Below are 23,269 nucleotides of genomic sequence, written 5' to 3'. Positions count from 1 at the left end.
GAAACAGCTCCTCTGGACCTCTGGTCCCTTTCCAATATAATCTGGCAATTCTTTATTACAGGGCAAAATAATACTAGCTTTCAGTTCCCCATATCTGACTTTTATTTTAAAATACTGCACGTTATCCAGGGTTAAAGGGATCCCAAGAAACAATCTTTAGCCCTGGATAATGATAAAGTAAGAGCCAGTTTAGGACTAGTTGAAACATACATTTCTATGTCATAAAAAGTTGTCAAAATGTTACTGTGAAGCCAGTTGATTGGATAGGGACAAGAAGTCATCACAGAGGGGATATTCCCCAGCTGCCAAATTCTACTTCAAGTCAAACGTGGGGAACCTTGAGGACTTCAGTAAGGTTGCACAAGTATATTAGTACATACATTTGTAAATTAACATGATACAGAATTTAATTCCAGACTGTAGCTAGTGAGACAGAACACCTTGCTTTTACAATGGGAAACCAAACTCTCACCAGCAGTGTTCATGTCTGTGAAACTTACATAGCACTTCCTTAAAGGATTTGCTGTAGCTGTAGCTTTCACTCAATGTTCAGCATTGGAATTAAGAGCGCCTGAAACGTGTGCAAAGATAGCACACAATGTATAGCCTCGGGCTCTCCACATTTCTTATTGTCCAGCACTATTTAGGAGTACAAGAAGCATATATCATTTTCTTTAATCCTTTGGCGGATGATCAATCATCAAAGTGGGGAACATTAGTGTTTTCTGACATATGTCTCTGAAGTCTACAGAATCTGTACAGGATGCCTCATACCAAACTCTCCCCTGAATCGGAGTGCTCACCATATGTGAGACTTAAGGGCTTATGACCACAGAAGAAATACAAAGTCAGACACAAATAGATAAACCGTAGATTTCTCTAAGGGGAGTGTATATGGTTTGGCTTTAGCAGTGAAGATGCCTTTTAAAATTGAATTTATGTCAGAAGAATAACTCTAATCAATACATATTTTAAAAGTACAAACCTTCATATTTTGCATTTATACAGTGCTTTTTATTCAAGGATCTCAGAGCACATTGCAAACTACTAAGTCTCAGTAACATATGAGGTGGGTATTACATCCATTTTGCAACTGTGTAAACTTTGGAACAGTCACTGGGAGAGTTATGAACAGAACATATGAAGTCTGCTTCCAATTCCCAGCTCTAACCACTAGACTAAAACTCCCTCCACGGCATACTCCTATTACCTAATGATGGCTCAATCCTGCTCCTACTGCATTCCAAGACAGAATTCCCTGCTCCCACTGAAGTCAAAGTATGGGACTTTACATGCATTTTTTCAGTCACACATGCTTAGTTTGCTCTCAGAAGGGAAAAAGTGTCACTGCTGTTGGCACTGCAAAGTCATCATGATTGCTGAAGAGCCACCGCATATTATATTTGGCCTCAACTTTACCAACATGACTGTCAACCCTTATTTTGGTGATGCTGCATGGAACAGAAAGAGGCAGCCACAATTTCAGACCCCAGACTGAGCACGTAAGAGCTGGCGTTTTAGAAACAAGTTGTCTGGCTTATAAACTGAGGTAACTGGATATGAAACTCACTGATGGTCAGTAACTATGGAAGCCCACAATGTCAGGTCTAGAAATTCACTTTTCTGCAACAGAAGCGGCCCTTAAATTCTGTGGAAAAATCTCACACAGGAGGCAAGAAACTTCATGAATTCAACCATCTTGTCCCATCTGGGGTTGAGGGAGGGGGGTTGTCTGACATACACCATCTGTGGAACTGGCAAGATAACTGTCCCCCCTGAAACTCATAATGATCAGAGCCTTTTTCTCTGCTTTCCTCTGGTCCTCTCCAGCTTCTACAGCTCTTCTGAGGAGGAGCAGGGGAAAAAGGCTCACTCTGGAGTTGAACAATCCAAGGAAGACTATATCAACTGCATCAGCATTACTGTTTAGGGGGGAACCCGAGCAAATTTTGGAAAGCGAGAAGATGTCGCAGTCAGTCCCGTCCTGACCTTTTGGAGCTCCAACCCTGAAGTGCACCTACAGGGACTGCGAGGGGAAGAGACTATAACACATACCATCAAGGCAGCACTCTCTGCTCTTGATCTCCCCACGCCAGATAGATCATGGTCTCGTCCACTTATGTAAGTGCAGCTCATTGGTGAGTGTGTGTTTCAGTTCCACCTCTGTGCCATATCCACAGAGGATGCAATACTGTCATAGCCCCCGCTAGAGAGTCATGACTCTTTAGCCCAAGCTGTAGCAGCTCAAGCTTTTAACTCTGGAGCTCCTCAGTTCCTTCCCCAGTGTGTCAGCAGTTACCTAACTTAAAGAAACAATTTAGCCATGGAAGACCTTTAGGCTTTTAGGATATGTCTACACTGCAGTTAGCTGACTTGGGCTCGTGGGGCTCAGGCTAAGGGGCTGTTTAGTTGCGGTGTAAACATTCATGCTCCAGCTGAGCCACAGCTCTGGGACCCTCCCATCTTGCAGGGTCCTAGAGCCTGGGTCCAAGCCTGAGCCCGAACATCTGTACTGCAGTTAAAGAGCCCTTAGCCTGAGTCCCATGAGCCTGAGACAGCTGGCATGAGCCAGTCACAGGTGTCTAATTGCAATGTAGACATACCCTTAGTCTCTTGGAGGCTAGCAATTAAAAAGCTGAGCTACTAATTCATATCTAGCCACTTCTTGCATTTCCCAACAAAAAACTGAGAATTTGTATTCTTAACTTTAGTGTGATTCCCTCCACGCTGCCATAAACTATTCAAGTTTCTCTTAAATAATCACTTTGGGAAAACAATATAAGAGTAAGATGGTTTGAGCTTTAAAATTAATGCTCTCAAAATACACGTCACATTATGACTCCATCATTATTCTTCTAGTACTTACAAATAAACATGGTCTCATCACTGCCATCCTCTGCCATTTCTGAAACCTGTCAAAATACAAAGGAGAAAACTGAGCATAATGTAAATGATGCTTCCTGACAGTTCTAAAGTGCAGATCTAATGAAAGAGTTGCCTGCTGAGTGATAATATTAACTGACCCCAATGCATGTGCAAAGAGACTACAGAACCCTAGCAGAGTATATCATTCATAGAATGTAAAACACAAGTTAAAGTGGTTAATGATCCATTAATGTCCATATTAAGGGTGATGTCAGGTGCCTTGCAAGACCCCTCCTATGATAAATATCATGCTTTTCCTAACCACTCTGGTTCGTGCAGTTTTTTTAATGAAAAGAACAAATACATTATTTCAATCCTTACACAAGCATTTATGAACAAACAGTTCACACCAGCTCATGCACTATCACACCTTTACAAGCAGGCACATAAACACAATCTAACTTTTTCTTTTATTGTCAGGTATTTTTCCCTTCCACATAATGGCTCACTACGGATAGACACCCACTAAACAACATGGAACTTTTATTCCATTTCACTATAAGCTGACTTTCTCTCTGAGTTTACTCTAAGTGCACTCCACTGTACATTGCAACAGCACCTGTTAGTAATGTGTCAGCTAAGGCAAGGTTCACAGAAAAGGGGGCAGAAATGTTTTAAGTGTGCACAAACTATTCAGGAACTCATACCCTCTATCATCTACACAGTACAGCACATGGTACATAACCTCACACAAAGAGCTCAGATACCACACATCTCTCAGCCACGAAGTGTCAAGTTGAGCATGAAGCAGAAAACTCATTTCTCAATGCCTTTGCTTCACAAGCGTGAAATGAGGTCTGCCAGCTTTGAAGTGGTGCACAGTCACATCACATCATTTCTCCCTCCACCTGCAAATACCGTTCTCATGAGCCAGAAGGATGTCGAAAATGACAAGAATCCGTAACGCGAATCCTATGTTCACTAGGAAGATTGGAGACAGCAAGCAGAATGGAGAAATGCTGCAATGTGAATCCCAATGCTCAAGTCACGATGCTGGGTTTTTGGTCATGGGACACAGAGCTAAGGAGCTGGCATTCACAACTGTAACCCCAGATGTGGAAGACTGATTTTATTTGATTTATTTCTAGTATTACAGAACAACAAAGGAAAAACTCTCTTTGAGAGAGGAAAGTTACTTCTTTGATACAGAACAACCACAAGCTGGGTTAAATTTTGGTGGCTGTAAATCACGTATGCCTTTGCATATCTGGTCCAGAGAGGTAGTGTGCTTTGATGGAGAGGGTGCAGTATTATTATTATTGAGAGCCCCGGTCATGGATCAGGGGTCCCATGGTGGTAGACGCAGTACAAACACAGAATAAGAGACAGTCTCTACCTCAGAGAGCTTACAGTCTAGGTACTGGGAGTTAGGAAACGCACAATCTAGTCCAAGCCCTGCCACTGACTTGTGTGATTGTTCTTACTCAAGTCACTTGACTTCTATGCAAACAAGTCTCCCCTCACCAGTGAATGAAGCTAAGAACCCATACCCTCACTTCTAAAGCACTTTGAGTGTTAATGGATGAAAATCATTGGATAATTATGTTATTTAGACATCAGTGAGAAGTAAACTGTCAAAAAATGGGCAAGCACAAACAAGGTCAGGAAGATCAATTCTCTCCCAACTCCGAGAGGTCATTCTGGTCCTGTAGTGACATATCCAGACGCATAAGAAAGAGAAGCAGAACCCCCGAACAAGGGATAGGCTCTTCCCAGTGCTGTAGTGGGAGAGGAGGCGGCAAAATGATTAGCAGAAGAACTGAGGAAGGAGAGAAAGAGGCTGGATGCATTTGAGAGAGAGATTAAAACTGCAAACAGAGGGAGGAGGGAGAAAGACTAAAGACACCCCCAGCAGATGGTGACAAACAGCAAAGCTAGTCTGATCTGAGAATCGAAAGGTCTTCAAGCTGCCATAGGAAACGCTCACCAAAGATACATCTAGCACAGCAGTCACCCAGGTTCACTGTGAGGCAGAGACCCCCCTTGATAATGGAAACACTGTCCCTTCTTGTACAAACCAGATTTCTTAAAAATTCATGCTTCATGCATTTTGCCTGTCCAGCAAACAGAAATATCCAAGAACCATCTCAGAGTCACCAACACTTGCTTCTGAACGGTGCAAGTGTCATTCTGGGTGATGGCTCCTAAAATGTGCATAGGATAAGCATGCAAGCTCCATCAGGGCAGACAAATAAACAGTGAAAAGTTTTTAAAGTGCTTGTACACAAATGCTAGAAGTCTAAATAATAAGATGGGTGAACTAGAGTGCCTCGTGTTAAAGGAGGATATTGATATAATAGGCATCACAGAAACCTGGTGAAGTGAGGACAATCAATGGGACACAATCATTCTGAGTCACAAAATATATCAGACTGACCAGGTCATGCGGGGCAGGGGTGGGGGAAATGGCACTATATGTGAAAGAAAATGTAGAATCAAATGAAGTAAAAATCTTAAATGAATCCACGTTCCGTGGAATCTCAATGGATAGTAATTCCATGGTCTAATAAGAATATAACAGTAGGGATCTATTATCGACCATCTGACCAGGACAGCGATAGTGACTATGAAATGCTAAGGGAGATTAGAGAGGCTATCAAAATAAAGAACTCAATAGGATTTCAATTGATCCCCGTATTGACTGGGTACATGTCACCTCAGGATGAAATGCAGAGACAAAATTTCTCGATACTTTAAATGACTAACTTCTTGGAGCAGCTGGTACAGAAACCCACAAGGGGAGAGGCAATTCTCAGTTTTGTCCTGAGTGGAGCGCAGGATCTGGTCCAAGACATAACTATAACAGGAATGCTTGGAAATAGTGAGCATAATATAACGACATTTAACATTCCTGTAGTGGGAAGAACACCTCAGCAGCCCAACACTGTGGAATTTAATTTCAAACAAGGGAACTATGCAAAAATGAGGAGGTTAGTTAAACAGAAATTAAAAGGTACAGTGACTACAATGAAATCCCTGAAAGCTGCATGGACACTTTTCAAAGATACCATAACAGAGGCCCAACTTAAAGGTATACCCCAAATTAAAGAACACAGTAAAAGAATTAAAAGAGCCCACATGGCTTAACAACCATGTAAAAGAAGCAGTGAGAGATAAAAAGGCATCTTTTAAAAAGTGGAAGTCAAATCCTTGTGAGGTAAATAGAAAGGAGTATAAATACTGCCAAATTAAGTATATACATGTAAAAAGAAAAGCCAAAGAGGAGTTTGAAGAACGGCTAGCCAAAAACTCAAAAGGTAATAATAAAATGTTTAAGTGCATCAGAAGCAGGAAGCCTACTAAACAACCAGTGGGATGATCGAGATACAAAAGGAGCACCTAAAGACGACAAAGTTATTGCAGAGAAACTAAATGAATTCTTTGCTTCAGTCTTCACAGCTGAGGATGTTAGGGAGATTCCCAGACCTGAGCCATACTTTGTAGGTGACAAATCTGAAGCGTCATTAGAGAAGGTTTTGGAATTAACTGATAAACTTAACCGTAACAAGTCACTGGGACCAGATAGCATTCACCCAAGAGTTCTGAAAGAACTCAAATGTGAAATTGCGGAACTACTAACTACGGTTTTGTAACCTGTCCTTTAAATCAGCTTCTGTACCCATTTACTGGAAGATAGTTAATGTAACATCAATATTTAAAAAGGGCTCTAGAGGTGATCCTGGCAATTACAGATCGGTACATCTAGCGTCAGTACTGGGCAAATTAATTGAAACAATAGTAAAGAATAAAATTGTCAGCCACATAGAAGAACATAAATTGTTGGGCAAAAATCAGCATGGTTTCTGTAAAGGGAAATCATGTCTTACTAATCTATTAGAGTTCTTTGAAGGGGTCAACAAACATGTGGACAAGGGGGATCCAGTGGACATAGTGTACTTAGATTTCCAGAAAGCCTTTGACAAGGTCCCTCACCAAAGACTCTTACGTAAATTAAGCTGTCATGGGATAAAAGGGAAGGTCCTTTCATGGACTGAGAACTGGCTAAAAGACAGGGAACAAAGGGTAGGAATTAATGGCCAATTCTCAGAATGGAGAGGGGTAACTAGTGGTGTTCCCCAAGGGTCAGTCCTAGGACCAATCCTATTCAACTTATTCATAAATGATCTGGAGAAAGGGGTAAACAGTGAGGTGGCAACATTTGCAGACAATACTAAACTGCTCAAGATAGTTAAGACCAAAGCAGACTGTGAAGAATTTCAAAAAGATGTCACAAAACTAAGTGATTGGGCAACAAAATGGCAAATGAAATTTAACATGGACAAATGTAAAGTAATGCACATTGGAAAAAATAACCCCAACTATACATATAATATGATGGGGGCTAATTTAGCTACAACTAATCACGAAAGAGATCTTGGAGTCACAGTGAACAGTTCTCTGAAGACGTCCAGGATGTTAGGAATCATTAAAAAAGGGATAGAGAAGAAGGCGAAGACTATCTTATTGCCCTTATATAAATCCATGGTACGCCCACATCTTGAATACTGCGTACAGATGTGGTCTCATCTCAAAAAAGATATACAGGCATTAGAAAAGGTTCAGTGAAGGGCAACTAAAATGATTAGGGGTTTGGAACAGGACCTGTATGAGGAGAGATTAAAGAGGCTAGGGTTTTCAGCTTGGAAAAGAGGAGTCTAAGGGGGGATATGATAGAGATATATAATCATGAGTGCTATGGAGAAAGTGAATAAGGAAAAGTTATTTACTTGTTCTCATAATATAAGAACTAGGGGCCACCAAATGAAATGAATGGGCAGCAGGTTTAAAACAAATAAAAGGAAGTTCTTCTTCACACAGTGCACAGTCAATATGTGGAACTCCTTGCCTGAGGAGGTTGTGAAGGCTAGGACTATAACAGGGTTTAAAAGAGAACTTGATAAATTCATGGAGGTTAAGTCCATTAAAGGCTATTAGCTAGGGTGGGTAAGGAATGGTGTCCCTAGCCTCTGTTTGTCAGAGGGTGGAGATGGATGGCAGGAGAAAGATCATTATCTGTTAGGTTCACTCCCTCTGGGGCACCTGGCATTGGCCACTGTCAGCAGACAGGATACTGGTCTGACCCAGTATGGCCATTCTTATGTTCTTATCAACAGCCCTATCATGTAAGCGAGGTTAACTCATGCTCAACTCTTTCTATTGACCCTCAGGGATAAATTAATGGAGATATCCTACTTCTAGAACTGGAAGGGACTTTGAAAGGTCATTGAGTCTAGCCCCCTGCCTTTACTAGCAGGTCCAAGTACTGATTTTGCCCCAGATCCCTAAGTGGCCCCCTCAAGGACTGAACTCACAACCCTGGGTTTAGCAGGCCAATGCTCAAGACACTGAGCTATCCCTTCTCCCTTTAAGACTTCCCTGCAATTCACACTCCTAGCACAATAGCCCAAGCTGCAGACTTGCCAGTATTACATATATGTGCCAGAAAGCAATATCTGATATTTCCTCTACAGCTCTCAGCTGTATTGATGATCACGGAAACACAGGGTCAGCTCTGCAGAGATATAAACGTTTATTAGAGAATATTTAAATAAAGATGATACAGAGAGTTTGAAGCGTCAGTTATTGGTCATTGGGGGTAACATACAGAGTATAGGGGGATGCTGGTATTTGGAAATTGGTTAGCACATAATATATACAGTCTCTAAGGTCCCCAATGCGGGGTGTACGGTGGGTGGGATCAAGAAGCAGTAAGGAAGCAGTGAGGGTACATCGCTCATACAGTGGGTTACACGCAGTCATGGGTATAAGTAAGCGGGCCGGGTAATGGGGACAGGATGACCCACGCACAGTGGAATCCAGTTCAGTGGGTTTAGGGCTCAGGGGATATGGTTCAGTGGGGGGGGGTTATAGGCCTCCTCCTGCCCGTGGGTGCACAAAGCCACGCCGGCTCACTCCTGGTATTGGCGGTGGCCGGTGATGTCCTCTGTGTAAATGTCCCTAGACCACCACACAGTGTCCGAGACCATCAAATGTCTCATGAGCCGTGCATAGCGACGGCCCACCCCACAGGCCCTAAGTACACATTCGTTACAGGGGTCCCAGGCACTCAGCGCCCCAACGATCAGGGTGTTGGTGTTACTAAACATGTTCTTCCTCCTGAAATCAAGAAGCTACTTTCAATCAAATAGGCACAACATTGTTTCATTACCAAGTGGATCCGAACTAACACTCCACTGGGCAAGTTCCATAGCAAGAAAGAGGACCAGGTGGGCCGCTATTGTCCGGTCACTCAGACTCCTCCTGGATCTGTCCTCCAGGTAACATCCCCCTGGGATGATAATCTGGATCTCCATAGTCTCCTTATTAATTCCACCAAACACCACTTCCAACCACTGGCACTCATTCAAGCTTTAATGAAATGTACTTTCAATGCAGTGGTTCCCAACCCATGGTCCAATCAGTACACAGCTGCAGCCCATGTGACATCCTCAGGGCCATACACGTAGTATGTATATTGCCTGGATGCAGCCCACATAACACACAGAGAGCTGCATATGTAGCCCACAATGGTAAACAGGTTGAGAACCACTCTTCTAGTGTAAAGGAACCCACACAGCTTCTCCGTAGCGTGCTCAGTGCTGACAATGGCTGTGACACTTGTGGAATTCCAGGTTATACATAGTCTGTGCCCTTGCAATGGTTTCCATACGTCATGTGGATGAGTCCTAAAGTAATCCCTTTAGATTAGTAGAGAACTGGGCTGAGACTCATTGGTGTGGCACACTGCCTGTGTCAGACTTGTTGTGCAAGCAACTCTGGCTCCAGGATTATCAGAATGGCATTTTTCACAAACAGCAGAATAAATCAAAACATGTTTTTGATAATAATGAGGCTGCAGATGTGTACTGTTGTGGAAGAACCAAAACTGCTATTTGCTTTGGGAAAGTGCAAGTGATTTAACAGAGAAAGGGGGGAATACGGTAACATCATAATGCTACCCTTTAAGGAGATGAGGATAGAAAACAGGGGGTCACCCCAATACACCATTAATTAATTGATAGGAAGGTACCAACTCTCAGTAAATGTTTTACATCAACTTGATGTCCACCTTTCTAAACAAGTGTTTTTGTTTCCTACACAGCACGATTTCAGGTGCATGAGAAGTCTTTTCAGCAAGTTTAGCACAAATGATCTACTGTATTATGTTGAGCAAAGACAGAACAGATAATGCAATATGTATAAGGCTTCTCATTTTAGGGTTTCACCAATGAAACACTTAAATAAATTGCTGTTTATCCCATGAACACCAGAAAAACACCAGAAATGGTTACTCAATTCATGTTGACATCACCCCTTTCCAAGTGCAGTTTGTTTAAAAGGCAATGTACCTGCTTTCCAGCTTGTATCTAAGGCAGTGGTGGATAACCTGTGGCCCATCACAGTAATCTGATTGTGGGGCGTGAGACACTTTGCTGACATTGGTCATCTGCAGGCACCGCCCCTCGCAGCTCCCAGTGGCCGGTAACGGCCACAGGATGCCCACCACTGGTGTAGACTGCTGGGGTGCACTAAAGTTTCCCTAGTGCGCTTTAACATAGTGTTTTGGAAACAGTACTACAGATATGTACAAAGAGAAAGCCCCTCCCAAAAAACAATTTTGGACATCTACATGGAACTCAAAACTTGCTAAAAATAAGCCCTGAAAAATTAAATTAAAAAATCCTTAAAACCAGAAGCTGTAATTATGTATCAAGTAGACTCAAAGCTGCTGTGTAAATATATCCATTGGGAGTCAGCTAGTAAAATTTGCTAAATGAAACACCTCAGGTGCAGAGAGAGATTTCAAAGACTACTCTACATTACTATCAGAGGAGCAGCCGTGTTAGTCTGGATCTGTAAAAGCAGCAAAGAGTCCTGTGGCACCTTATAGGCTAACAGATGTTTTGGAGCACGAGCTTTCGTGGGTGAATACCCACTTCATCAGATGCATGTCACGTGCATCTGATGAAGTGGGTATTGTGAAAGTAGAATGAATTATATAGTAAGAATAGAAAGGATTAAAGAAATGCTGTCTGTACCTTTAAGCAAAACTGTTGGAATGCTGCAATCCAGGTGTCAGGAATACAGACATTAACATAGAACAATTGCACCGCTTGAGGGCAATTGGTGAAGTATTAGCCTTAAATCGATAACAGTTAGTAAGGAAATAGGGTATGCATGCTGTGCCCCAGGTGAATTTTCCTGTTTTGCTTTCTTTGTCCCTTTGTCTAATTCCCGCTCTTTTATCTGTATAAATAAGACTGTTTGGGCCTTGCATGGCCACTCACATATTCTGAATGTTATTGGCGGAGCGCTGCGCTAATAAACAGAGTGGTCTGACAAATTGTGAGTCCTGATTCTAACTTTGACAATTTGGAGGTTCCACCGAGATGGCAACCGTCTTCACTGGGGCTGTGTGATTCCTGACTGTTTTTGTAGGATGAACGTGGCAGCCGGCACCTGGGCATTTGGCCCAAGCGGTCCTCCACTAGAGCGGAAAGGCGCACAGCCACAGTGAGGTCTACGCCATCGAACCTGTTGGTTCCCACTCTGTTCTGGTAGGGATCCCGGGATCTGACATCAGGAATCTGGTCAGGTAATTATTTCTGTGTTTTGTCCGGACTGAGGACTGTTCTGTCTCTGTGTCTATCTGTCCTCTTGTGGAGTGTTTGAGTCTGGGTGCCGTCTCTGTCTGGGGATCGGCCGACCAAGGGGTTCCTGTCCCCGCGGTCTGAGTGAGTGAAATCTGCACAATTGCAGCCGCACCACACCTTGGGTAAAACCTTTAGTGTGAAAGCAAGGGCAATTGAGGCAGTAGCCTGTGGGCTCCTTTTGTGTGTTGCAGCAGGCATCGCTCTGACGAACCTGAATTTCCTTCTTGTGTGATTGGTGTGTGAAAGTCCTCCTGTACTGGTAACCAGACGTCTAAGTCAGGACAGTTCCCTAAATGAACGCCGGCTCATTTTATGTATTTAGGATGGGTCCAGACTCCTGTAAAAAGGGTCCAGACTCCTGTAAATTTCTGGGAAAATGGTCTAGGCTAACTCAGGGGGATCCCAAAACTCAGTGGCCACTGTTAAAATCTTGGAACAAAGACTGAGTGGATGTCTTAAAAGACAAACTCGGCCAACCTAAAACTAAATTTGCTAAAGGAGAGGTTAATTGTTTCATGCAGTGGTGGCAAGAGGCAAATCATAGGTGGACAAAATCAAAACTGGCCTCTCTCAATTATTCAAATAATAAGTTAAAAGCTTTATTAAAAGCCTCCTCTCCCACCACTAGACCGAGCGCTCCCCTTTACCCTGTTCTCCAAACCCCGGATCGATCCAAACCCCTTCATACTCCCATCTCATTGTAAAAAGGACAAAAAGTCCCTTGTTCTGTTCCCCTTTGTTGTCTGCCTCAGAAACTGATTCTTTATAGTGTCCCACTACCAATTCAGCAAGGCTGGGGGCGGGGGGAGCTCCTCAACTAGCCCCCACCCTTCCTGGTCCCTTTCCTTGAACATTTCTTTCAAAATTGTGAAGTGACCACAATAGCACTCACAAACGGTTCATTGGAGGAAGAAAAAAAAAAAAAAAGCAGGATCGGGCCCAGAAAAGCAGGCAAGCAACAGATAAAGAAACTGAAAAACAGGTTGAAAGCCCTAAGGGAATAGTGTTGGAAGTAAGAAAAGCAGTAAGTGCAGGCATGAACCCCTGGAACAATACCTAAAATGGTGAAATCTGAGGTGATAAAGGTGTCATTTTGGGACATAAACAAGTGATTTAAGTAAAGAGAGTGAAAAGTTAACTCTACAAAGGCTGGAGAGAATTAAGCAGTTAAACTTTGTGAAAATGTTAAAAAAGGACCATGTTAAAGAGAGAGAATTCTTGGTTTCTTTGCAGCCATTCTGAAGGGAAATGGGCCCTTTTCCAGAAGAGTGCCTGTAAATAATCCATATATATATACAGCTAGGTAAAAACAAAACAGTGTAAAGGAATGTTAAGGAAAAGAAAATGTGTATGTATCTATGTCTGTGAAAATATGTAAAGTTCTAAGAATCTAAACCAGCACATCTGGTTTGTAAAACTACTGTTTTGTAGGTGTAAGATAAATTGATTTTGTTTTTGTTTTTAATGCCACTAAAAATTCATTTGACTCTTTAATTCAAAGTTGCAAAACTGACAGACCTTTTTGCAAGACACAGGTAATTAGTGTTGTTTGGCTTTGGGATTTAGCATTTAACCCTTAAGGGGTAACTTGATTCTTTACAAAAATTAAAATGTTTTTAAATAAAGACCAAGTCATGGCTGCAATAGGGCAGTCAAAATCAGGAGAATAGGTAGAGATTCTGGAGTCTGTTTGTTTGTTTGTTTTGTTTTTTTTGTAACAATAGCAGATAAGAGCTGTAGTGAAAGAATAAGAAATTAACAGTGACCCTCTGAAGCAACAGCAGAGGTGAAGTGCACAGAACAAAAGAAACAGTTATACTTTATGTAAACATTAATATGGCTAATGTTTTTGAAAAGTTATAGTATAGAAAGAATGTGCATTTTCCGTAGGACATGTGCAGCATATATTGTAGAAAGGGATGTAAAAAAAAAATGCAAATGAAACGTGCTGCTGAATTAAAATCCTATTAGAGCTCCAAAAAGAGCCGCAATAGGCTGTGTTTTCTTTTTCAGATCCCTGTGTGTTAAGACAGAGTCTCTGAACTCTGCTGATGGCTTTGAATCCAAAAGCCTAGCCTGTGTTGATGCAAATTACCTAACTGATAAAGAAAGGTGAGAACTACCAGCACAAAAGAAGCTGCAAATAAAGAACATACCTGGTCAGCACACAAACTGCCTACATAAAAGGCATGGTATAACAAGATACCTTTTATAAATTTGATGCTAATGTTACTGTTAATATTAAACATTAAAATAACTTTAATGTTAGTAAGTACCCCTGTAACAACTTGTAGTGTGTATGATTTTTGAAATAAATCCTTTAAAGTAATATGGTACTGATGCTTCCCAGCTATTACCTGTAAATAAACTTAAAGCTTAACACAGCAGGAAAAACATTACAAACTTGGTCTGCTATATAAGAGGCAAAACTTGAGGTACACCACCTCATGAATTTAATAACTAAACAGTGGAATAATTTTTGCATAACCCTTAAAAAGTAGAATCAATGCCACCCCAAAAGGGGTAGAAAAATGTTCTTTTTGTCTTTCAGATAATCCAAAGTACTGTATAATGGGTTATGTGTATGTGTTAATTCTTGGGGAAAAGTGTTTAAAAAGTGTTAGCAACTTACCAGAAGACAAATGTAAATGTACTGTAAGTACTGTGTTTACCAATATTCACATTTACTATTTGCCACAACAACAACAACACCAAAAGAGTCTCAGCTTACTGTAAGCACTGATTTAGTTGAGTTCTCTATCAATCTTGGCATTGAATGGCAAACAGTTACCAATCATCTGTTAAAAGGTAAAAAGGTAACATGGTTCCTAAAAAAAAAAAAAAAGTTGGAAACTGGACCATTCATATTATACACGCAAATGGGGACATGTTAAGAATTGCCACTGCAGAAAAGCATAACAGCTTACCATTGGTATAACATATTTTCTGGATGGTCTCCCACAACTACTGGCACACTAATGTTACTACCCCTAATTGTTTTTGGTTTTAAATTGTATGTGTTTAATTGAAATGTTTAAAATGTGCTGGTGGATAAAACAAATGTATGTAAAGCTAAAGCCACAGGCCCAAATCATCTCCCAGTATTTTCTATTACATGGACTAAATAAGAAGTGACACTGGCGATTAATAATCTTGGCGATTAATAATCTTAGTGTCAAAAGGGGGATATGTAGGAGCAGGATTTTATAATGTCCCATAAGAATTACAGTATAATTTGATTTCATCCTGCCAGCCACCTTTTTTAAATACCAGAAAGAAATGACCCTCTGGGACTATAAGATTCTGTTTTCCCATATGCATTACAAATTGGGCCCTCTCTAACTCTTTGTTTTAAGATTTAGGTAGTAAGAAACAGGATTCTCTATTGTGTCTGTGTTAAGTAAATTAGAGAAACATTGAAGGCCTGGGTCTTAATGTAAATTGTCTTAGTTATCAATTGTAAAACTTACCAAGGTTTAATTTGCAATGCTTTTTTTTGTTCTATATAAAATACTACTGTTTGTATTCTCAATCTGTTTGTGTGAATGAGGAATGTATGCATCAGGAAAAGACAAGGTGTGAAGGCCATTGTTACAGCCAGAGTCAAGGGACAGCTGTTAAACTGTCTGGCATCTCAGGGCTTGTCTACATCAGAAAGTTGCAGCGCTGGTGAGGGAGTTACAGCGCTGCAACTTTGAAGGTGTACACATCTGCAGGGCACCACCAGCGCTGCAACTCCCTGTTTGCAGCGCTGGCCGTACTCCCGTTTTGTCTCGGGTGTAGAGGATCCAGCGCTGGTGATCCAGCGCTGGTAATCCAATGTAGACAGTTACCAGCGCTTTTCTTTACCTCCGTGGAAGGAGGAAGCCTCTGGTAATCAAGCTGGTTTCCTTTCCCGGTTTGCTCTCTCGGTCCCGGAGCCACCCAGCAAACCGCAGGGAAGGAGACCTGCTTGCTCGGGGTTCCGGGACCGAGAGAGCAAACCGGGAAAGGAGACCAGCTTCGCCGCGGTTTGCTCTCTCGGTCCCGGAGCCAGCCAGCAAACCGCAAGGAAGGAGACCTGCTTGCTCGGGGTTCCGGGACCGAGAGAGCAAACCGGGAAAGGAGACCAGCTTCGCCGCGGTTTGCTCTCTCGGTCCCGGAGCCAGCCAGCAAACCGCAGGGAAGGAGACCTGCTTGCTCGGGGTTCCGGGACCGAGAGAGCAAACCGGGAACGCCGCGGTTTGCTCTCGCGTTCCCGGAGCCAGCCAGCAAACCGCAGGGAAGGAGACCTGCTTGCTCGGGGTTCCGGGACGTTCCCGGTTTGCTCTCTCGGTCCCGGAACCCCGAGCAAGCAGGTCTCCTTCCCTGCGGTTTGCTGGCTGGCTCCGGGAACGCGAGAGCAAACCGCGGCGTTCCCGGTTTGCTCTCTCGGTCCCGGAACCCCGAGCAAGCAGGTCTCCTTCCCTGCGGTTTGCTGGCTGGCTCCGGGAACGCGAGAGCAAACCGCGGCGTTCCCGGTTTGCTCTCTCGGTCCCGGAACCCCGAGCAAGCAGGTCTCCTTCCCTGCGGTTTGCTGGCTGGCTCCGGGACCGAGAGAGCAAACCGCGGCGTTCCCGGTTTGCTCTCTCGGTCCCGGAACCCCGAGCAAGCAGGTCTCCTTCCCTGCGGTTTGCTGGCTGGCTCCGGGACCGAGAGAGCAAACCGCGGGGAAGCTGGTTTCCTTTCCCGGTTTGCTCTCTCGTCCCGGCACCCCCCTTGAAGCCGCCCAACAGCGCTGCAGTGTGGCCACATCTAACACCACTTGCAGCGCTGGTTGCTGTAAGTGTGGCCACTCTGCAGCGCTGGCCCTATACAGCTGTACTAATACAGCTGTAACAACCAGCGCTGCAAAATTTTAGATGTAGACATGGCCTCAGAGTGGATACATGTTCGCAGTGTAAGAATGCACCACCCCCAGTGAACCAACCACCATCTCAGGACCACGCAGAGTCAATTTTTTTGACTCTAGAAGAAGACGTAGAGGAACAGCCTGCAATAACTTACAATCTACGCTCTCGTAAGGGTTGCCAGAAGCAGATGACTACATAAAGCAAGGCCCAAGAAGAAGCAGTAGTGAGCTTAGCGCCTGCTGCCTGGTGGACATAAAACTGTGACTGCAGTTCCCTCAGTTGAGGTTGTCAGAACCAGAAGGGCCCTGCCTCCAACATGCGCCTCTGGTGGTGCCTATTCTTTGGCTGCTGGTATCTTAAGGTCTGGGGAGTCCACAATGACACTTCTTTTATCCAGCAGCAAGTGTGGATAGCTCAGACCCTTATTATTTCTAGATGCTGGGTCTGCAGCCACATCCCAGCCCAATCTCAAACTGGTGTTCCTGTCCTGGCTATCCCACTCAATTCCCCAGACCTCACTGGAGGACCTTGTCCGTTTAACACAATATGGAACAGTCATGACACCTGGAAGAGGCTATTGGCAGTTCCTTTATCCCACTTGGGGGAGCAATACACCAGGCAAAAAAAAAAAAAAAGGCTCCTAAGTAGTTAAATAATGGCAAATAAAACCATAGAAAGTTTAAGAGCCCTGGCCAAAGAAACAGGGGCGATCGGACAGGTGGCCCTCCAGAACTATCAGGCATTGAACATAGCGCTGGCGGCCAAAGGAGGGACCTGTGCTCTCACTGGAAAACAATGTTTTATGTTTATACAATACCAATGAGGTAATAGATCGCTATAGCCACTTAGAACAAATCACATATCTTCCCCATGAAGAGTCGAGTTCTTTATGGAAGTGGCTAAGTAACCTGTTCAATTTCTCTGGCATAGGAAACTGGTTGTTTCAGGGAGCCCTAACTATCCTGTTTGGAATCTTAGTGATTTTTGTATGCTTTCAGTTAATCTCCTGTTGTATACAGAATTGTGTCACCCAGATGACTGCCCCAAAACAGAGTGCTAATATGATGATTTTGAATATCGCTGATGAACTAAGAGATAAGGAATGGTTAATTTGTGGAACTCAGTAAGGGTTGGTCATGGCGTACGCCTGACCAAAAGGAGGGATTGTGAAAGTAGAATGAATTATATAGTAAGAATAGAAAGGATTAAAGAAATGCTGTCTGTACCTTTAAGCAAAACTGTTGGAATGCTGCAATCCAGGTGTCAGGAATACAGACATTAACATAGAACAATTGCACCGTTTGAGGGCAATTGGTGAAGTATTAGCCTTAAATCGATAACAGTTAGTAAGGAAATAGGGTATGCATGCTGTGCCCCAGGTGAATTTTCCTGTTTTGCTTTCTTTGTCCCTTTGTCTAATTCCCGCTCTTTTATCTGTATAAATAAGACTGTTTGGGCCTTGCATGGCCACTCACATATTCTGAATGTTATTGGCGGAGCGCTGCGCTAATAAACAGAGTGGTCTGACAAATTGTGAGTCCTGATTCTAACTTTGACAGTATTCACCCACGAAAGCTCGTGCTCCAAAACATCTGTTAGTCTATAAGGTGCCACAAGATTCTTTGCTGCTTGTACATTACTATATGCACTCTCATGATACAGATTTCTGTCTAGTCATCTACATCTTTGGTTTTTCCAAATTCTTAGAAGGAAGTGTAACCCTAAAACTGGATTGATGATGATTCTTTGCATTCACATAGAACTTTTCAAGCAAGGACCTCAAGGGTCTTTGCAAACCTGAAGTAAGTTTTCATAATACCCTTTTGAAATATGTGTTTTTATACTCCTTTAACACATAGGTAAATGAGGCCTGAAGAGGTGGAAAAACTTGTACAAGTCACACTGTGTGGCACAGCTGAAGATAGAACCCAGTAGTTGTTCCTCCCAGTTTCTGCTCTAACCCTGAGACTATATTCATTTCCTCCCTAAGATACTAACATTTGTACTAGCAGAGAAATCTTAAGTTACTCATTCCACGGGACATAGTTATCTGCTTGTACAGATGATAATGAACTTCTGTGAAGTCCAACGACATTCACAGGAATAATACAGTGGTGACTAAGCAAATGAACAGCAATGTTGCCATCACTATGCATGAGGAGTTCTGCAAATATCATTTCAGCTCAGGGGCAAATGGCCATTAGATCACAGGTGCAGAGGGTACTCTCAGCAATGGCGTCTCATCAGCCTGATAGGTGAGATTTTTGACTTATCAACCTGCGCTTGTTTTGGAGGCCAAGAAATGATGTGTGAACAGCCAAGTTTCTTGAGCAAATTATCTACACCAAGGAACATATGAGTTCTGTCAGCCCACAAACAGCAAGCTATCATCAGCTTGATCTACTTTAAATATAATAGTGAAGAGAATCTGTTGGTTTGTCCCTTTAGTTACCAATATACATAACTATACTCAAGTGATAAATAGCATTCTATAAATAATTATATGTAAAATCAGGTAAGATTTTGCAAGTAAATGGGAGAATCTTACCCAACCGTCAAACATTTGCAGTATTACTGTAATAATCATTGGCAGATTGTAAATGTAGGTGATGCCTATTATCTGATTTTATACCTAACTGAGCAATTTTGTATGTAAGCAAGAGCTCTAAGCACATAACCAGGTAAACTCCCCTTTTCCAATTGTACTAAGGCTCCGATCCTGAAAGCTTTTCCACATGCACGAACTATAAAATCCACGTGAAGCCTCACTGAAGTCAGCCTGACTGAGGGTCTATACAGGCACACGGTGCAAGTTGCACAATCAGAACCTACGTATTTAAATTGCACTTATAAAAATATTTCCATTTATCTGAGCAAAGGAGAGTGAGTGCACATTGTTACATATTTAAAACATAGAGTTGAAAATGTAGGTCATAGTGGCAAGATGCACAATTTTGGTTTCACAAATTGAACTAGTAACCTAGATAAAAAGGGAAACAATATAATTTTTTAAAACTCAAGCGTAAGATGCATAGACTCAAACCTTTAATTCTGTCTGAATTTATGAGTGTTGGTGTCACTAAGCATAACCCTACGTAACTCGGGAGGGTGGAAGGCCACAAGAGTATGGAGCCTTCCTGGTTTTAGGCCTCAGCAGACAAGAGTCCCTCCATGTTTGAACTTTAATCGACCTAAAAGGCCAGGTGTAACAGCCGTTATCAGTTGCAACAGTTCTAACTGGTCTAAAGCAGAAATAATGAGGCCTGTGTACCTTTAGCAGAAGGACAAGATAACTTGCAGAAGGAAAACTTACTAACGAGCTGCCTCAGCCAAGATTACTTAATGCACCTGCACTTACGTAATTGCTACAGGGGGAGGAAGGAGGAGGAGGGAGGGGAAACGGGGGATTGCTAGTCAGTGAGAAAAGTTCTCATGGATATAAAGGAACAGACTGCTTGTTTTAGGTGTGCTTGATCTGAGTCAATCTCCCTGCACCGCTTTGAGATCTCAAATAAACTTGGTTTGCTTCTCCACCCTGGTGTGTTTATTGGCGCGGCACACCAGGCCACGGACCCCCCCCCCCCCCGCTGTTGCTTGGCCTCAGGCAGTTATCTGCTGGCAACATGAGGATACATGTTATCATGAAAACAAATGAGGATGAGAGTGTATGATACAGGTTTCCCTTTCTATATTAGAGTAGAACTTCACTAATTTGCACAAATAACTGGAACACACAACTGAATGAAGGTTGCAAATCACACATAAAACAAGAAAAATTCATCAGAAAATTTACTTTGTTCACTTATTTCATGATGTAGTTTACTTATAATACTTCTTACCATACTAAAGATATTTTGCAGTATATTTTGTCAAGTAATAAAGTTTAAGTAATACAAGGCTTCAATATACAATTCTACTGTTAATTTTTTTGCTGAGAGATGGGGAAAGAATGTCTTATTTTTTATGTCCCAGCCATTTAGAGTGCAGATTAGCAAAACGTAAAGTACTGAGTTTGTGCTGTACCTTTTTAAAACAGCATATTTTATTTAGACCGTCTGTGAACATGATAATCACTTGTGTGTACTAAGTATTTAATTAAAGGCATCAGCAAGGAATGAATGTTTTCTAGGAAAGAGCACTGAATGCACCAAGGAAAAGGGCATTTTTCCTCTATAATTCAATCTACAGCATCACACCTTGTTCTTAGTTATAGGCGAGCACTTATAAAGCAGGATCAAAATGATAGGACCAATATGTTTTATAATTTAAATGGCTTGAAATAAAACCAGAATATTACACTGCCAACTGCCATCAGAAAACTCAAAGCACTTCCTAGTAACATCAAAGGTTATCTTGCCCTCCCCTTAGTTCTGTCTTCCTGACTTTAAACCACATACTTTAGCAATAAACCTAGGTATCAGATACATTCATTTATACCATTTTAATGCACCCCAATAAACAGATAAATGTTTTTGAAGAAATATAGATGGGATACTAATAGGGCCACAATATTACATTTTAGGCTAAAATCTAACTGTTACAAAATAAAATAAGGTTACTGCAAAACTTTCAAGTGTCTTCCATTTCCACAGGCCAGAATGACAATACAGAACTAACCATGACAGTTACAGGGTGGAGAGGACCAGACTACTTTCATCTGCACCACCACTGCCTGAAAAGTACATTTCCCATGGAGGCCAATAGAGCTGGGCTATTTTAAATGTAAAACTACTAAGAAATGTATATAGCAATTTAACTTTTAAGATTGCTTTGGATGCAATCCTATCTGTTAACATTGCCAACTAAGATCCTGTTTATATTAAATGCAAGAGAGTAGTGAGTCATCCTTCAAAAATATATAAGGGACCAAACAGAAAAAGCCCAACTGCCTGGTAGAGGTGGCCTTTAAAGTGCGAATAAAATTGGAGAGATTTTGAAATGGCTTCTTCTGACAGCTGTGGTTTCCCTCACTGGAGGTGGGGTCTTTAGCACAGGTTTCACTTTATGTGGCAGAATAATGCTTTGTCACAGCTAACTGCTTTCAGGTCTAGATAATGTGTAGCCCAAAGACAGAAGAGCAAATCCCTTAAAACTGGAAGTCAAAACATCTCACCTCTTCACAGAGCTCATAAAGGGCTTGTGTATCCAGACACAATAGTAAAAACAACCCTCCCCGGAAATATACAATAAATCCTGCCTCTCTGTGGACGTGCAAAGTGTTTTCACGTTGTATTTTAATACGCTGTTTAAATAACCAGCTTGCGCATTTATGGACTGGAAAGACTCACAACGAGTCTGTTAATCAACACCTAAGTTACGGTGATTTCACCCCTGCGACAACAGATACAATCTCTCTTCGGTCTCAGCAGCGAGTCTGTGTCGGGCTCTCCAGAAGGGGCGAGGGGGAGCTGTATTTAAAATCGGATTTACCCGCGTCTAGCTCCTGCCCGGATTTACAGCGGCTGCAGCCCTGGGAAGGGATTGGGGGTGGGGGGGCGGATCATTTACACTCCGCGCCCGGGGAAATGGGGGGGTGCTCTGCACACGAGCCATCAGAGCGCGACATGGGGCCTGCAGCCTCCCGCGCTCTCGACACCTGCCGAGCCCCAGCCGGGCTCCGCGCGGCCCCACTCGGGGCTGACTCGGCCGCTCCCGGCTCCGGGCTGCAGCTCCAAGGCGCCGCGGGGGCGGGCGGCTGGGCCGGGATCCGGGAGCGGCTCCGCCGGGTTTTGCCTCGGACCCGCCCGGCCCCCCCGGCGGCGGCGGCGGCGCGGCCGCTGTAACAAAGACCAGGCGGCCTGGAGATGGAGGCGGCGGCGGCTCGGGCGCTGCCGGACCGGGGGCCCCGCGCGCCAGGGGCAGCCCCAGGGGCGGGGGCCGCGCGGCGGCGGGGCAGTAGGGGTGGGTGGGGGGCGCCGGCCAGGGGCGGGCAGCGCCGCGCGCCGCGCTGGAATGCCGGGGGTTGCGTTACCTGCTTTTGGAATGTTCCGACCCGGATCGAATCCGGACTCCAGGTTCCGATCCGCTCCGGAAACCACGCGTCACCGGAAGCCCGCCCGGCCCCTAGCCAGCAAAGCACCATGGGAGTCGTAGTTCGCGAGGGAGGGGGCCGCTTACTCCTGCGCCGCGCCGGGCTGTGGGGGCGGGGCTATCGCATAGCGCTGGTGCAGTCGCGCCCCGAGATCTCCGCAGCCGGCAGGGCGCGGCCCCCTGGGCAGGGCGCTGTACGCGCCGGCGGGGCTGCCTGGCAGAGCTCAGCCACTGCCCCTGCAAGCTCGCGTGCAGCGCGGAGGGGGCGCTTGCCCCAGTTTAAGGGACCCTCCCTTATGTCCGTGCTTTGTAGCTGGGTTGGCAGCTTTCCCCGTCTTCGTGCAACGATTCTCCTTATTCTTGGCCCCTCTCTCGCTGCACACCTAGGGATCCTTTGCAGCTCCCCCACGCGGCCGGTGCTCACCCCAGTGTGAGTGTGGCTGCCACAGACCAGCCCTGCTCTGCCCCAGCACTTATAGCAGTGGTTCTCAAACTTTTGTACTGGTGACCCCTTTCACACAGCAAGCCTCTGGGTGTGACCCTTCCTATACCTTAAAACCATTTTTTAATATATTTAACATTATAAATGCTGGGTACAAAGCAGGGTTTGAGGTGGAGGCTGACAGCTTGCAACGCCCCTGCCATATAATAACCTGGCAATTCCGAGGAGTCCTGACCCCTAGGCCTGGTCCACACTACGCAGTTAAATCGATTTTAAATCGATACCTGTCCACACTACAATGCACTTTAAATCGATTTTAAGGGCTCTTAAAATCAATTTCTGTACTC

At 43.7% G+C, this 23,269-nt stretch overlaps 1 protein-coding gene across 2 annotated transcripts in view; it reads right to left on the bottom strand.

Moving 5' to 3' along the window:
* The window catches only part of PRDM15 (PR/SET domain 15), a 62,851-nt gene extending 40,349 nt beyond the window's left edge, over positions 1-22,502 (bottom strand). For both annotated transcript variants that reach the window (XM_030577257.1, XM_030577268.1), the window contains exons 1-2: positions 22,422-22,502; positions 2,867-2,912 (exon numbers count right to left, since the gene is read on the bottom strand). In XM_030577257.1, coding sequence (XP_030433117.1) covers positions 2,867-2,903 — 37 coding nt within the window. In that variant the 5' untranslated portion in view covers positions 2,904-2,912; positions 22,422-22,502. The remainder of the gene's footprint in view (positions 1-2,866; positions 2,913-22,421) is intronic.
* Between the last annotated feature and the right edge of the window lie 767 nt (positions 22,503-23,269).

This window comes from Gopherus evgoodei, chromosome 1, assembly GCF_007399415.2.
Source record: "Gopherus evgoodei ecotype Sinaloan lineage chromosome 1, rGopEvg1_v1.p, whole genome shotgun sequence".
Classification (NCBI taxonomy): Eukaryota; Metazoa; Chordata; order Testudines; family Testudinidae; genus Gopherus; species Gopherus evgoodei.
Note: the sequence above shows the minus strand (reverse complement) of the source record. Positions and strands in the feature narration are given on the sequence as shown.